At 36.7% G+C, this 18,246-nt stretch overlaps 1 protein-coding gene across 2 annotated transcripts; it reads right to left on the reverse strand.

Moving 5' to 3' along the window:
• Positions 1-691: 691 nt before the first annotated feature.
• On the reverse strand, positions 692-9,710 carry LOC311078878 (uncharacterized protein). 2 transcript variants are annotated; one of them, XM_084107926.1, is made up of 4 exons: positions 9,669-9,710; positions 9,396-9,480; positions 4,884-4,953; positions 692-4,795 (listed from the first exon to the last, which is right to left on the reverse strand). In XM_084107926.1, exon 4 carries the CDS (start codon positions 4,728-4,730, stop codon positions 3,006-3,008), a length of 1,725 nt encoding a protein of 574 aa, XP_083964052.1. In that variant the 5' UTR covers positions 4,731-4,795; positions 4,884-4,953; positions 9,396-9,480; positions 9,669-9,710; the 3' UTR covers positions 692-3,005. The 2 variants fall into 2 exon arrangements, with proteins under 2 accessions (XP_083964052.1, XP_083964053.1); XM_084107927.1 differs by lacking the exons at positions 9,396-9,480; positions 9,669-9,710 and adding an exon at positions 6,873-7,559.
• Positions 9,711-18,246: the final 8,536 nt, after the last annotated feature.

Genomic DNA, 18,246 nt, shown 5'->3' on the forward strand with positions numbered 1-18,246 from the left:
AACCTGCCGTCTTGTGTCTCCGTTTTTGATTGTATTGAAAATTAAATTAGAGTTGATTTATTTTTTACAGAGTTCGATAATATTGTTGTGATCATCTTCTGGACGATTGTTTTGTACGCTGTGCAAAATTAATTTACAAATATGTAAGATTTAAAACAATCTCAATTCATGTCCCCGTAATTATGTGGTAAAATACATAAATAAATTGTTGTAATAAGTGTACAATATACATTATTATTCCTTAAATGTCATGTAGCAGCAACTAAATCTACCAATATATACATGAAAGAGTATTTAACTACTTAGGCTACTTTTAAGATGTACGCACACAGTATGAACAAATATCTGCTAGAAATAGGACCAGATCAGCACGGAGATCAGCTACAAAACTGCTGCGGGATTTAGCAACATAGTTGCATGTCTGGGCATGAACACATTTCTTTTTTTTTAATTCAGTTCTCCCAATCTAAACCAAAGAAATTACAGGAATGATAGTCAGGTGATTCAGAAATAATATGTATATCCTAAAGTGCAACAAATTAAATGTCCAGCAGAGGGCACCAGCGTCATTAAAGCTTAGCCTTTTAAACGAGGCATTAGTCTAGCAATAAAATAATGATGTAATACGTTAATATAGTTATGAACTTAAACTCAGTGTGTTTTTTTTTTTTTTCTTTTTTTTTTTCTGACCTTCACAGAGAAAAAATAATAATACTTTGGACCAACTTTTTTTAAAAAAAATATTAAATTATATTTCTGGTTTACTTCAAATCTTATATTTTGATTTTGATAAAAATATTTATATTCCAAAAAACAAAAACCTTTGTATAATGTAAACAGATGATTTATTATAAAGGCCATACCATAGTTAATCAATATATTTTCTTTAGACATAAACTAAAATGTTAATGTGGGTCAATGTATATTTTTTTGTCTTTTTACAACTTAATTTCACAATAAACAAAATCAATTAGCTCGAATTTTCACTTTTGAAGAATTTTGTTAGTCCGTTTATTCTCAATTCTTCTATGTGGACTGCAATTTGCTTTTAGTTAAACTGAACAACATGGTTTTCAATTAGACCAATATAATAATGCACTTTTAATAAATTACATCTTTTCTATATTTTTTTCAGAGTACAATGATTAAATTATGCCATATTTTTTAATAATGCAGATCTATGGTCACCACGTCAAAGAGCATGCACAGAGAAGTCCAAATTAAACAATTCCCCATCGTAAGTACACATTGATGGCCTAAGACACGAAACAAGCGGTTTGTGTGAGAAAACGAACAGTATTTATATCGTTTTTACCTCTTGTACACATTCAAGATCATGTCCGGCGCTTTCCGGCGCTTTCGCAGACTAAGCCAGAACACGCGCACACGAGGAAGCACGCGCGCCCTCAGATCACTTGGACGTGGCTGTGTACAAGAGGTATAAATGATATAAATACTGTTCGTTTTCTCACACAAACCGCTCGTTTACGAAATGTATCGCTCGTAACCGCTTGTAACCGCTCGTCATACGGTACACGAATGTAATTCGATACTCTTGCACTCTGCCAGCTATCCTTCCTTCATTGCCATACGGAGAGGGCAAGTACACGACTGATGACATTTTTGTCTATTGTTTGTATGTGTATACTACCATTTTAAATTTCTGTTTCAAGGTTGGAAAAACAATCATTAATTATTTGGAGGATTCATTAATTAAAGTAATTAAAAACACAATTGCAACCAATACATTTAATAGAAGTGGTTGCAACTTTAAATGTAATGGAAATTAAGCATTTTCAATATAACAATATAATAGTATGGAACACTTTTAAGAAAACAAATACACCACAAAACAGTAATAAATCACACTCTTTATATCAAACATCAAGAGGAATCGGTCAGGGAAACCTAAGAGAACGGCAGGTGTAGCTTTTAGCTTTAGGAAGCGGAAGTTCAAAGGTCATCAGTGAGAGTTCGAGTGCAGATCTGCTGGACACAGGTTAATCTGTCTCTAAAAACATGATCTGATCCACGGTCAGTGCAGGTGATGTCTCATCACTCCAACAATGTTCTCAGGAAAGTATTAAGCAATAATGGGTCTTAACAATAGATCATTTTGTTTTAAATCTGATTGAGAGTGTTTGTTTCAATTCAATGTCAGTGTCAGATACTTTATTGCTGTGATTGTGTCTACAAACAATATTGTGAAATCATTACTAAACATACATGAAATATACAATATAACAACAACAAATATTAAAGCATTAGAAAAAGGTGTTAATCAATGACTAAAATAATATCCAAAACAATATGTCTGTAATGCAATGTATACTGTAAAATAGACATATCAAGACAAGAACAAAATCAGTATTTGCTTCCCTTTCAGTCGCTCACGTTCGTCGTAAAGTCTCCCATTCCCTCCTTCAGGGAACGAGGGTTACATCAGTAACCGATACGTTTTCTCCATCACCTCCTTATATTGTCTTGCAAAACAAATACCGAATCATTGCAAAAATAGATAACTATACGATAGAAACATGAGCAAATATCTATAATTTTCTCATTGAATGCTGTTCACTCAGATACACATTTGGAAACTCATTATGTTTTTCCACATTTAAGAATTATAGACTAAGAATAACAACTATAAATAGGAAAAATAGGAGTTATGTAAGAACTAAAAAAGGTGAAATAAATCAAAACGGTTATATTTTAGCTTCTTCAAAGTATCCTGTACTTTACAGAACTGTACAGTTTGCACTGTCTTCATGTCTCCACATGGGATGTGTTTTACTCAATATTGGAGCATGTTGAACACACACGACCGCTGCTTTTCTGTGGTATTTGTTGCGCATTTATAAAAAGTAGTAGTAATAATAACAATGAAAAGTTTCAAGGACACTTGCACATGTATGGTCAAACAAGCGTTCCCTCTTCTCGTCTACAGATGATCAGTCCATCCAAACACACACCCGTAAGGGACGATCAAACGCGACTCGCTGTGTTCAGTGTAATACAGCACGATCACTGTGATCAGTGTATGAGCCGCTGACTTTGACTTCTATCCAGTCTTTGTTTCTCCATTTCACTTTCCATGTTTCGTCTGTTATTTCCTCTTTGATTTTGCTTTCTTCGAAGATCAGCCCAGAGAAGCTCTGAATATCTTTAATTGCCTCTTTGTAGGTTTTCAGTTTACTTCGATATTTATCTATGGTCGATGTTTTCAATCTCTTATTGTCCACGTCAGTGATAGGATTGGGCGATTCATTGGGTATCTTATAGCATTCTGGTGCTAGTACTTCGCCGTCCTTTTTCTCCACAATTATCACCTTGAACAAGTGAGTTGGCACTGCTTTCCCTCCTACAAACTCATATTCCACACGCTTTTTGCTTTTATTTATATCCTTATTAACCTTTTCGCTTTCATTTGCATCAATGTTTTCCTTAGGCATTTTTCTTTTCGTTGGAGCATTCTTTTCATCATAGCACACCTTGTTCATCACCTCTTTGCTTTTATTTTCATCATTATTACCCGCTGACTCTCTATCATTTGATAGGTAAAGTGGTCCAGTGTACACATGGACGTTGCAGTCTTTGTCTTCCTCAGCTATTTTCCGACAAAGTTTCTCCAACGTTAGCCAGATGCCAGAGTTAAAGTTACTCTGCTGTGGTACAGCGTTGCTCAGCAAATAAGTGTCTTCATAGGCTTGCTGACACCATCTGTGATTGGCAGCCGCAGCAAGATGACCTCGGTCGTATCCCGTACCCGAATACGGTTTCTCTCCATCAGGTGCCTGGAACTCTTCATGAACTGATTCATCCTTTTTAAAGGATTTACACTGAGTAACTTTATTATCAGCTTTATTTTCAGCTATATTATTAGCTAGAGTACTCTTGTTCAATATCTCATACACCCATGCAGCATTCCTGGTTTGATTGTTATATAACGTAATGTAAAACTGATTTTGGAGTATTTGAGTAGGTGAAGGAACTTTGTCTATTAATTTATATTCTTTATTCTTAGGGCTTCCAATGATATCATTTTCATCTGTTTCTGAGGTCTTGTTTTCATTGTCCTTTTCATCTGTTTCTGAGGTCTTGTTTTCATTGTCATTTTCATCTGTTTCTGAGGTCTTGTTTTCATTGTCCTTTTCATCTGTTTCTGAGGTCTTGTTTTTATTGTCCTTTTCATCTGTTTCTGAGGTCTTGTTTTTATTGTCCTCTGCAACTGTATCTGATCTATAGCATTCTTTGCCGTTAATCATCTCTGAGAATGGGATGCGTATGTAGACAGGTTTATTAGCACTGGGATTATGGACTGGTTTATTAGGATTAGCACTGGAATCTCCTCCAGACTGCTGTCTCTCCTTCTTCACATCAGACTGTGCTTCTCTTTCTCTCTCATCATAACCATGACTTCTTTTCATCACCTGGAATAATATAGCAAGAGACCAGCATTTTCTTCTTCCTGAGAATGTGTACATTGTTTGTGTTTTTCTCCAAGCTCTGTTGATGAACTTATCTGGCCAGCATTCAGGCAGTGGTTCATCATAATACTTTTTATATTTCTTTTTAATATCTTTTTCATATTTTTTAAACTGAGAAAACTTTTTAAAATATGATGATACATTCTCAACTATGTCACCTAGTGGGACATCCTTTTCTTCCTCTTTCCTGGAAGCATTTTTATTCCTTCCAGAAGATTTAGGATTGCTTTGGTTTTCACGCATCTTAAGACAGATGTAGAGCTAAAACACAAGGTCTTCAAGGCCGGGATAAAAAAAAAAGTGTGCTTCTGGAAAAGAAAAAAATAACTTTGTTTCAAAATTCTCCTCAATTTCAAGACTTCATTTCATTCAGAAGACAGGGGGATATTTACTCACGTCAACAGTCTGTAATCTGTCAGATAAACAGAAACTTCTGCTGCTCTGATTTCACTTCAGTTCTTCTGTCCTACACAAACACAAACATATTATGTATCAAAGCAGAACAACTTTAGACTTAAGACCAAAAGCAGTACTGTTCTGGTCTGATTGCCTATGACGAGCAATCAGATCAGCGGCAGGTGCATCTCGTTTATGGATCCTATATGTAGTCTTGTGTTTGTCATGTTCATTGTCAGATTGTTGTTACTGGTTCTCTGTGTCTCGCTGTCTATCCAGGGGCCTGTTTCAGAAAGGAGGTTCAACCAACTCTGAGTCAAAACTTAAACTCTGAGTTGACTTACCCTGAGATGAGAAACTCTGAGTTTTCGGTTACAGAACAGCTGAAATTAGTTAGTTTAATCAACTCTGAGTTGAACTACTCTGAGTTAGGCGCGTGCACCACAACTATAAAAAGCCATTATCAATGGAGCGCAGATATTATGAGTCACCATGGCAACAGCGCCAGACAAAAAGAGGTCTTCATATTTCTCACCAGTACAAACATTATTACTGTAATTTTACAGTATTAGAACATTAATACTGTAATTTAATGAAAGGGATTAATCTTAATTCTTCTGTAATTTAAAGTAAAATCTGATGTAATTGCATTAGACTATAGAACAATTCTGTATATTTAACACACATTTTTAAAAGGTATATTTTTAATGTAAAATACAAAGATGGTGTGCACATCCCAAACACCCAAATTGGGCGCAGGTGCAGGACAACTAAATGATATAAACAAAATAAAGAAGTGTGAAGTCCACACACTGAAAATTACTGCTCCAAAAGAGTTTATTCAAGCTATTCAAGCTCAAGCAACGTTTCGACCCTCAGGTCTTCATCAGGCTCAATGTTAATGTAATAGTGAAGTCAACTTTAAATAGATACAGGTGATCACCTTAATCAGGCACACCCAAGAAATCATGTGACAAATACAAGTCTATATTAATATATAATATTATGTGTCTACACATCAAACAATCTACACATTCTGATTATTTCACATTTTTATGTGGAGTAGCCGACATAATCAAAGTTTAAATCTAAGTATAAACAGGTATTCTTATTTGTTTAGAATGTAAATAATCTACTACTGTATTTTCAGTTGCCAGTTAAGGAGTTATATAGACTTCATCTTATTTATTTTTTAAAACTGCAGTAAAAATAGCAACATTTTATTTATTAATAAAAGATTAATTGTATTAATAAAAATGTACTGAAAGAATGAATGAGGTGTTTAAACACCACTTCCTCTTTAAAAAGGGGGAGGAGACCAAAAGAAACTCTGGGTTTACAGAAGAAAACCTGCTCCCGACCAGGTTAGGTTCACAGAGTAAGTTACCATGGTAACTGACTCTGTGTATAAGTTACCTCTCTTTCAGAAACGGGCTTGACTTACTCTGCTTTCTCAGGTTTGACATACCTCCCATTCTGAAACAGAAAACTCAGAGTTTCCCTCATTTCAGGGTTAACATACTCAGAGTTTTCACTTAACCTCCTTTCTGAAACAGGCCCCAGTTCATCTATCCAGTTCATCTATCCAGTTCATCTATCCAGTTCATCTATCCAGTTCATCTATCCAGTTCATCTATCCAGTTCATCTATCCAGTTCATCTATCCAGTTCATCTATCCAGTTCCTGTTTCAGTTCTTTCGTACTATCCTGCCTTCAGTGCCTCAGCACAGGACGATTTGCCCGGGTTTGCTTCTCGCCGTTGTTTCCTTCAGCGGTTTGGGTCTTCTAGGATTGTTATCAGCCCACTGCAGTCTCTGCACTGCCGACCTGAGACTTCACTCCAACCTGCCTTGTCTTGTTCTCTTACTGTTTCTAAATAAACCTTATTTTTATTTGCAATTGGATCCAGTGTTTTCGTGACCTGACAAACATTTATATTCATTTTCCACTGAATGTTCCACTGTGTTATGCTTGTGAGGGAAAGTTAACCTTGTTCAGCTTCTCAAAGAACCCAGCGTTAATCGAACAGTGGATGCAGTGAATTTTTCCAGGGCAGCAACATGAACATAGGCTATATAAGGAAATAATATTATCACATAATACAGTCAATTAGGGAGACATTTTACTTACACGTTTATTAATATTTTTCAAAATTACATGGTTAAAGTATCATGAACTAACATGAACTATGTTTATATTATCCATTAACATGGTAATTAAAAAAATCCTCATTGTACATCATGATATCTTATGCATATATGCACAGAAAATTAACTATTTAAAAGTATTAAAAAAAGTATTGTTGTTAAATATTGTAGACATAGATCAGATCAAAATCCATGTGGAAACGGCTTATATTTAAAGCTACACTGTGTGATATTTTCCCCCATCTAGCGGTGAAATTGTATATGACTACCCAGTGAATATTAGTTTCTGTTCCTTTCAATTTCAAGGGCGTTTTAACTCCTACGGTGGCCGTATTATTCCAAGATTAACATGGCTTCCAGTTCGACTTCGTCCAGTTGCGTCTTTAAAACTATCACCTGTGATCCGTCGCAGCACAGATTTATGTTACAAGGTAAACAATACATTTTCACCATTGACGTGAGGAAAAGTAACGCAAGTTATACTAGAGGTCGTTCTGGCGTTATGCACAACCATGCTATGGTTAGACAAGCAACTATAAAACTTTGAATTTACACACATAGGCTGAATTACCTGTCGAGAAGAAAGCAGGCAACTTCGGCGTCTGTTTTAAAATATTTGCTCCTCATGAGCTCTTTCCATCTGGGAAAAGTTACTCCAGTATTGACTTTGGTCTTGCTGATTTGCCTGTCGCGTTGACGTTTTAATTCTCTCTTTCGCTTCCTAGGCGACTCTTACATGTCCTCGAAAATAGGCGTGATCCTCCATCAGCAATCTTTCAAATCTGCCGCAGTCACGAGTAATCTCCCCCTCGCATTCGTCTCTGTGTCACTGAGTGTAAAGCGTGAAAGGCGAAGCTTGAATTTACAGGTATGTCCCTCTTTGGCTAATGTAGTTTCAAGATGGAGGGGCAACATGGCGACCGGCATTCGAACCCCTCACCCGTATGTACTTTCAATGGAAGATTATAAACTTACGAGAATACTTTATTACTTGAAAGAAGCAAATATATACATTAATGAACACATATATTTTTGAAAGAACTAAGTGTTTTTTGCTAAGAATCAACTAAAAAAGTTACACAGTGTAGCTTTAACAATAGAAAATTATGTGTGTATAGAGAGCCTAAGTCCCTCCCCTCCGCTTCCGGCTCATGGGACCTTATTTCGGAAAAAATATGTATGGAAGTCAATGGCGAGAGACAACTTATCTTTTTATTCCGTCTGAACTGTGCCCTGAACTACACATATGATGTTTGTCAATTTAAAAGGTAATTATGAAAATCAAGAAAGTCGCAGTTTGTCATAAAACAGAAGAGTAACGTTTAGTTTTATCTGAAAATCGCTCAATGAACTACATCTCTCATCTCGCACTATGTACGTATATGTGCAGTCTGGTACAAAACACTCAGGCATGACGGCGTAACGTTACGATTATACCGTAAGACTATAGAAAAAATGACAGACGTTAGCTTCAGTAAAGTTAGCTTCATTCATTGAGAGCAAAGGTATGACGTCACATGTGCGCCTTTTGGGTCTGTCTTTGTAATTACGTATTTTCACAGTCTTATACCTCAACAGTTTTACATCAAGCTGCGACTTTCTTGACTTTAAAATGTATATTTTAAATTGACAAACATCATACGTGTAATTCAGGGCACAATTCAAACGAGATCAAAATATTTGTTCTCTCTCGCCATTGACAATACAATATTTTTCCGAAATAAGGTCCCATGGTGGTCCACCGGAAGGGGAGAGACTTAGGCTCTCTATGGGTAGTGCAACTATGACTGTTTAAGCCCCGCCCCTTCACTTCCGGTTCTGGTGCTTCGGTTCTGCAATGGTTTCTACCTCACGTACAACACGTGCAGAAAACTCAAACACACGTGATCAGTCCAGTTGAGCACTTAACGCTGCAATAACGTAGCAAATTTGTACTTTATATACACTCACAGTTCTCGTGGCATTCCCAGTATGTTACTCCAGAAGCTAATGCAATCCACAGGGGGAAAAACTGTCCTTTATCCCACTTTAATCATCCTTATTGAACGAGCTTCTCAAACACGACACAACACTATATAAATGGGCTCGTTCTGGGCTAATCTGCTTGCTGCATCGATGAGGTGTATCCTCCAACATTACAGTCTAATGCATTAAAGCACGTTCAGCGCTTCCACATTGAGCATTTTACAATCACTAATCTGCCTATAACCTGCGTGAGACACACACACACATCATAAAAGACAGGCTACATTCTGAATAGCCAAAAAAATTTAAAACATTCCCACATCACGCATGAATTAGAAATGATTAAATGTTTTTTAGAAAAAATGAAATAACAAAAATGTAAATGTGAAAAAAGTCAAACCTGAGAAAATGTGTGTTCCAAACAGCAAACTGTGTTTTTCTGCTGGAACTATAAGAGATGTGTCTTGTTTTCTTGAATTCTTCTGCTGTATTCACATGTTTAAAATAATCAACAGGCAATTTACATGACATAAAATCAAGTTATGGTAAAATAAGGTATATGAACTGTTAAAAACATAAAGAAATAAAAGATAACTTACACCATGCTATTTTACACCATGCTTGAGTTTAATTAAACAAACTGATAAAACTGTCTAAAGCAAAAAAGACAAACCTGAGTGTTGATGTCGCTCAGTCTCCTGAAGTCCAAATGGAAAACAAATGTTCTCTGCTGGTCTTTATATAGACATGTACAGTATAAACAAGGAAACAAAGTCTGTGTATATAGACATATTTAAATAATATCCGTGTTCCTTGAAATCATGTGATCTATCAGAAAGTGAACATGTTTGTTTTCTTTTGTAATCATGCACTAATTTACTGTTTTGAGTGTAAACTCTTGCCAGATCCGGGTATGTATTTGCATAAATTTCAGGTATGGATTCATACCTTTGATAATTAGTGTAAGGTTCATGGCCAACTCATCTCTATATAAGATAAACAATATATGATGTGATATGATGTCCACTTTACCATTAATACAGCTGCTGTATTAGAAACATCTGCGAAGCAACGTTAACTCGTTTTTTGGTAATTTTATGCAAAGGTAGTATAATACGAAGTATAATGTGATAAATATACATATGTAAAAAAAAAAATATATATATATATGTATATATATATATATATATATATATATATATATATATATATATATATATATATATAATATTCTTGTGCAATCCATTTAAACCTCACAAATACAGGACGAAAAGAAAATTGGACTAATCCTAAAAAATCTGTAAAGAAAAGACAACCAGTGTTTGTATGAACTCTTTAAAGTTGTGAGATTTTAATATGCCTTGCAAATTGACATAGGAGATCGATTTGTAAGGGAAATGTAAGGGTGGATTCCTGCAGAGGTTCAAGCTGCAAGACTGCCGTATGACTAAAGAAACGTTATTAGCAAGATGGTAGAAAACTGTACATTTCTTGTATATTCCACCCACTGCCACTTATACCAACGACGGAAATAAGCGCAGTTACAATAGATTAATATATGGGAGAGCGTTGCTATAGAGAGTGACAATACTGTATTGCAATAGATAGCACTATTATACTATATATCAAGTCAATACCAAATCAAAACTAGTTAACACATTATTTGTAATTGAAAGGGTTTATTGACAACATGGTTATAGTTATACTTAAAATAGTTACAAAATAGATGTATGATGTAGATGATAATAACTTATACCATTAATTGTACCCAGCATATATGTAATATGTTACTAGAGAGAGAGAGAAGAGAGAGAGAGAGAGAGAGAGAGAGAGAGCCCCAAGAAAGAGAGCCAGAGAATAAAAGAGACAGAGCAACAGTTACAATCTTCTTTTATCCTTTCCCTGACCATGTGACTAAAACCCAAATGTGAGACGTTCAAACTGACCAATCAGATAATTACAACTTCCCCCACAGTACTAAATGTGTGACACTTCATCGTCCGGCCTATTGAATTATTATAGTCTTTTAATCTCGTCTTGTAAATAGATGCTCATTTTGACCATCATTTGTATTATTCCACCCTAATTTCATGTATATTTTATGTCTTTTATGAATATTTTTCCAAAACTGCATTGCTGCACTTTGCATGGCTTTGTGTGCGTGTGACTGTGTGTGCCCACGCGCGATGACGCAGATTCAAATGATCCGCTATAGAGAGCCTAAGTCCCGCCCCTCCGCTTCCGGCTCATGGGACCTTATCTCGGAAAAAATATGAATGGAAGTTAATGGCGAGAGACAACTTATCTTTTTATTCCGCCCTGAACTACACATATGATGTTTGTCAATTTAAAAGGTAATTATGAAAGTCAAGAAAGTCGCAGTTTGTCATAAAACAGAAGAGTAACGTTTAGTTTTATCTGAAAATCGCTCAATGAACTACATCTCTCGTCTCGCACTATGTACGTCACAAGATCCGTTGCTCGTATGTGTGTATTCTGGCTCAAAACACTCAGGCATGGCGGCGTAACGTTACGATTATACCGTAAGACTATAGAAAAAATGACAGACGTTAACTTCAGTAAAGTTAGCTTCATTCATTGAGAGCAAAGGTATGACGTCGCATGTGCGCCTTTTGGGTCTGTCTTTGTAATTACGTATTTTCACAGTCTTATACCTCAACAGTTTTACATCAAGCTGCGACTTTCTTGACTTTAAAATGTATCTTTTAAATTGACAAACATCATATGTGTAAATCAGGGCACAATTCAAACGAGATCAAAATATTTGTTGTCTCTCGCCATAGACTACCATACAATATTTTTCCGAAATAAGGTCCCATGGTGGTCCACCGGAAGGGGAGGGACTTAGGCTCTCTATTACTTTCCCGTTGCTTAGTCCCGCCCACAACGGTCAGCTGGTCAGATCTGTCGTCAAGTTTGGGTCTGTGTGAAGGGCAAACGGGAGATTTGAATTCAGAGTCATTTGCGAAGAGCAGGAGAAAGGTTTGCTAAATGGAGCATCAGCCCTGATCTCTCTGAACTGAACTACTGGAAGTGGTTTGTGTGCAGATTTAAGAAAGATCTGGAAAAACACTACAGTAAAACATTTGAGGGGAGTGGTGAGATACCACATGAATGGAGAAAAACAGGAAGCTATTGAGAGTTTACAATATGTGTAATGAAGGAGATAAAGAATGAGACTCTTGTGTCTCCTCTCAGATTCAGATCACAGATAGAAATGAGTTTCTGTGACATTCATCAGTGAGAATCTGAGCTCATCTACACCTCAGAAGATCAGAGCTTCATCAAATACAATTCAGTTCCTCATACATGATCTGAACATATGCCTAAATGATAAAGCTCAAAATGCTTGATGAATATTAGAGTTTATTACTAATCAAAACAGCTTTATCTCTATCATGAACTGAAAAAGATCTGTGATAAGGATATTAATGATAGATTGTTGAAATATTATTGAAGTGCCTGTATAAATGTGTTTGCTAAAGCTCAGTGCTGACGATAAGAGGAAAGTGTGAGGAATAAATCTCATACCTGTTGATCTAATTTATATGATTTAATAGCAAAATCTCTGAGGACTCATCATGAATTGACTGACCTGACTGTGTCATTTTACACTTTTTTAATATGTACTCGTATTGTAAAATTACATTTTTACTTTAGGAATTGAAATGATAAAACTGTAACGATCTATAGCAGATATTCATTCGATGACAGTTTTTCAGTCTTTACTCAAATTCATTACTTAGACATTACTAAAATGTATTTCATAAAAATATTGTTTATTACACAATACTGTGATCAAAATCTCTAATGCTCCATGGTCTTGTTGTAACGGTCACCAGCTGGAGTGCCCATGAGAGCCACCAGAGGGCACTCCACACTAGACTATTATCACTCTCACAAACTACATTTCCCAGAACTCACTGCCGGACTCCTCATCATTGATTGCATTCACCTGTGTCTCATTACCCTGTTAGTCTCAGCCTATTTATACCTTGTACACTCATTCATTCCCTGCGAAGTCTTGTTTTAGTGTCACACTGCAATTCTGAGCATTCTCCTGGTTTTCATGTCTCTTGGTTTTGGATTTCTTGCCCTGTTCCCTGGATTACTCTTTTGCCTCTGACCCCTGCCTGTTTTGTTTGTTTGTGTGTTTGTTTGTTCGGACTGCCTGCCTGTGTATGACCTTGCTTGTTCTTTGGATTACCCCTTAATAAAATCTGCATTTGGATTCTCTACCTTCATGTCTTGGAGCAGTTCGTGACACTTGTACACACACAAAAAATGTTCAACGTCTCTTCAGTGGTTCTTTGGGGTTTAAGGCGTTATAAAGCACCGCTGCCACAAAGAACCCGTTAAACCCCTGTATAATTCTTTAAAGGCTCTCTTAGTCTATTTGGGAAATGATTAAAAAATGACATTAAAATACAGTTAAAAAAAATAAACTGGCAGCACATGGTGTTCATCAATTATCATTAATGCAATACCTGTTAAAGATATACAGGAATGGTCAATGACTGGCAGAAGCATCTTCCAAACAAAAACAGATTGTTGATGACGTTTGAAGCCTTGCTTCGGCCTGACTGGTTCAGAAATCTTGGCGCGACATTTTGACAGATACATAAATCCCATGGTTTAAACCCAGGCACTTTCCAGTTTTAGAATAATAATATTGCCACTTCTGCCTATTATGATCAACAAATTGATTTACACACATTTGATAGCCCCATTTATTTCAAGCCAATTACACAGTTTATGTTATACAACCATTATATACCACCAGAAACGACACATTATACTCATATAAATAGATTAGTCTATGTGGAAATAAATGTTTTCTTCACTGTTATTTCTAAACCTTAACTGGTGCAAAATACGGTGTATCACAGATCACATCAGGTCATCTGTAATGTATCTGTTGTTTCACACTCTTTGACCACCAGGTGGTATTATGAGCAAATGAAGATCGAGAAATGAACATTGAGATATGTGTAATAACCGTTTTACATTTAACTAAACCCAAAAGCATCAATACAACTTTTTTTATAAAAAGGAAACCTACTGCAAGAACATAGTCCATTTAACAAAGCATAAACACAAACCAAAGACTTTCATTGAATGCAAAATCTCAGTAGTTTATATTTAGTACAAAAAAAAAAACAGTCACACAAAGCATAGCAAGTCAATTCAGTTCAACCCTACATCCAAATGATTCACCCCAAATCACAACAACACACAAAAATGTAGATAGAGTTCAAGACAAATCAATGTCCATGGATGATGCATATAAGTATAATAGAGAGAATCTGAATTCCTCATCAAAATCCCATAATGTCCAGTATATCCTCCAGAAAATGGTCAGTCTTCATCCGTATGCTGTATTCAATATCAAAGTTCATGGACAATAAAGGTGATCGTCAGATGATGCGTTGAAGAGATTTGTGTATAAAGGAATTTATTAATATTTTCCGTCTCACGGACCATGATCCTCCAGAACACAAACAAGTCCTTTTTTAAGTTGAGCATAAAACAAATGTTTCTCAACAAGCACAAGGCAGGGCAAGGCTTCAGCTTTTGCATGATACATTCACTCCTTTACCATAACATGATTTATACACAAACATGTTGCCCTCTAGTGCCCTCTAGCGGTGAGGAAGAGAATGTGCCCTATGCTTGTGACTGTTATAGTGTGAACCACTTGGAGCTTCATCTCGCCACCACTTCTTCTTCCTGAAGAACACACGTTTTCTTTAGACACTCTTTGGAGACTGGAAAGCAGGAACAAACGAACCGCTCGGCTCTGAAGCGAAGGGTAAATGTGCATCTGCTTCTGTATTTATACCCAACACCGCGACAAATCTCTATTGGTTATTTTACACTCAAAGGTGATTGGGCTCTCAGGCAGGGTTGGACTTAGCCAATAAGCAGGTAAGCAGCCGTTTAGGGCCCCCGGGAATTAGGGGCCCCTGACAAATACCAAGAAGCCTATCCACATTATTCCTATATGCCCCATAAATGATGGGTGTAACTTCAGTTAAGCTGTAAACAATCAGTGAAAGACAAGCTCTATGGACGTAATAATATGTGACCCGTCACGGAAACCAGGGACACAAGTCGGCAGCACAACTTTCGAGCAAAATGAGAAAGAAGCGATTTTCGTTTTTTGCAGAATCTGTTAGTTGAGATCACGAAGAAGCCTCTCCATGTTTGAGATAGCAGTATTGGTATATTTAAAAGCGTACATTTTGATGTTGAAATCGGCTTGTTTTTCGGAGATTCTAGCACGCAGTAGGGGCGTGTCATTGTCGGTGTGTATTTCCATACTGAATAAGCCGGCGTGGCTACTTATTATGCAGCGCTCTGGCCGGCTCTATCTGATTTTAAAATTCAATGAAGATGGACGCCAATAACATTACGATGTCCAGCAATCGATTTAAATAGTAGGTTACATGGGGTTTAATTTGTAGTTTAATGAGATGTAGCCTAATACATGTTGTCAGTGCCAATACATAGATCCGCCTATATAATTAACGTGTATATGAATGGTACAGTGGTAGAGCTTTCGCCAGCCGTGTCAGAGGTTGAGAGTTCGAATCTGCCATTGTATGTTGTAGTTTTTTTTTTTTTTTCTCGTGTAGTTTTTTTTCTCTCATCAAATCGATTATGTTCATCAGTGGTTGTATATCAAGCAGGGACACGCAAACGTTTGAATTATTTTGTTATTTCAACAGAATGAATAGAGAGTATCCGCAATGCAACGGATTGAAGCGCGCATCGAGTGAAGACAATGCAGTGTGTGCGCGAGCCACACGAGTAAACACTGTATCTGCGCCACTGATCGCAGCGGCAAAGAGCACTTTGATCACTTGATTTAAAAACGCATTTCAGCGCTAGTATCTTATTTAAAAAACGAACGAAATGAATGCTCTGCCAGTTAACTGGAGATGTTTTATTTAGAGAATTTGTAGAATTGGTACATTCAGGGGGGAGGGGGAGACGGGGGAGCCCTATTGTCATTCCCAGAAGGGTGAGAAATTGCCAATCTTTAAAAGCAGATTTCTACCATTTCAGTTTTTTTGAGTGCCTACCTTCAAATGGCCACAACTTCTCCAAATATTATTAGATTTCCATGTGTTACACATCGTTGGAAAGCTTGAATACTACACTTTCAGAATATGTGAATAACTCAAAATGCCCCAGAACCGACTTGTGTCCCTACTTTCCGTGACTGGTCACATATTTGTATTTTAAACGTGTACAATTACTTATTACTACTCATCCTTCAACTATTGAACATTAAAAGGACATTTAAAGTGTAAAAGCATCAACATCAGACGGTTAAATATCACTGTGGTAATCTGTATTATATAACATAAGTTGCTTTAAAAAATGTTTTACTTCAGCATTTCAACGTGATTTTGACAGATAGTAAACTGTATTTACCTGTGAAAACAAACCTGGAAAGAGACGTGAGGATTTGTGGAGAAAAAAAGAGAGATTCTTTGTGCATTCCAGTGAATTATTAATGGCATAGATCGTAAATTAAATGGGCAGAACAGACCACAAAGGAAAAAAGAAAATAATCTTGAGGAAAAGAAAGCAGCGACTGAAAAGAGCTCTTGCCGTAGATATTCTTGTTATATCATGTCACGTTAAAATACCAAGTGTTTCGTTGTTCTCATGTTATTCTTAAATAAAACATTACAGAAAACGGAGAGCTCATTGAGTCAAACTGACGGATCAGCTTTATTTGTAGGGCAACTTTATGATTTGAAATGATTTGTTTCAGTCTTTTTGAATGGAAGTTCCCCAAACCGGAAGTGCCTCCCATAATTCAAAACGCAGTAAACTCAGGAATAAGGTGGATATAAATCATATATTACTTGTTTTCTGTCATATATTAAATGGCCTATCTATCACCATTATCTATCTGTTTGAATGGTCGACCTGACGTCGATCGTGACCGACTGAAAGGAAAGCAGAATTATCTATTAGGGGTTGTGCTTGAATAATTTAATAATTTATACTTACACATCTATTGTGTAAAATTTGACACAACATGTGTTGTCCCTGAGCACACACACAACATGTGTTAAAACTGAAACATATGTTAACTTAGGCCCTGTCCACACGGAGACGCGTTTCGCTGTATACGTATAAATTTTTTATCGTATTGGCGTTTCGTCCACACGGATCCGGCGTTTTGGGAGACTGAAACCGCTATTTTTTGAAACCGGGTCTCAAAGTGGATAAATCTGAAAACGACACCCTTGCGGTTTCGTGTGTACAGCCAATCCGTATATTTTGTGAAACGATGATGTCATCACATCACGTGTCGTCTGTGTCACGAGTAACAGCAACAACAATAAAGGCGGACTTATATGATTGTATTCGTGCTGCAGAAGCTACTAAGCCTACTAGCTTTATTACAGCAAAATCTATTGCTTCTCTGCAACTGTGGTGAGCAAAAAGCGATAATCTTTGTCTTCTTCTTCTTGGTTCGTATACAGCGCGCAAGGTTATGCGCATGCTCAAAGTCTTCTTCTCCGTGTATAGTGTATCTCTGTGGCAGAATTACAGCGCCCCATACTGGTCTGGCATATATACTACACCGTTTTCAGTCGGTTTCAGTGGTTTCGTGTGTACGCAGATATTTCTTAAGACGACGCCGTGTTTACGGAATTTTTTTTTAGAACGAGGAAAAAAAAATATCGGATCGGGAACGCACCGGCTTCGTGTGGACGTGGCCTTATTCAACCACAAAACAACAACAAAAAAAAGTTCAATTCTGTTCTCTTTTACTTTATAATGCAAGTGTTTCTCTTTTTTATCAATCTAAGCAGTAATATGGTTAAATACACGTAGCCTATATGTATAAAACCCATATTTACCATGAAGTCATTTTCCATATCTTATAAACAAAAAAACATTTTCATCTTTTTTTTTTTGTCTTGCTTTGTTATTTTAAGGCTTATTTTGCGCATATATTGCGAGTGGTTTGCGGTGCACAAGTTTGAGGGAGGAGGAGAAGGAGGAAGTGGGAGGGTTATTGTGCTTTGATTCGACGCGTGAAGCGAGTTCAGTCGAGCTCCTCCGGCTTCATCATCATTACGCAAAACACAGACAGGAGCTTCGATCTGGACTGCAACAAGGTCAGACTAGTGTAATATTGTGATGTGTTTTGGGGTCCCGTTAATGTTTAGTTCAACATCAACTTTATTCCGTAGTAA

The sequence above is a fragment of the Abramis brama genome (genome assembly GCF_963993115.1).
Source record: "Abramis brama genome assembly, chromosome: 1".
Lineage (NCBI taxonomy): Eukaryota > Metazoa > Chordata > Actinopteri > Cypriniformes > Leuciscidae > Abramis > Abramis brama.

What these genes read in the sequence shown, in the direction of transcription:
- LOC311078878 (XM_084107926.1), bottom strand. Translation starts at nt 4,730, where the DNA reads ATGCGTGAAAACCAAAGCAATCCTAAATCTTCTGGAAGGAATAAAAAT.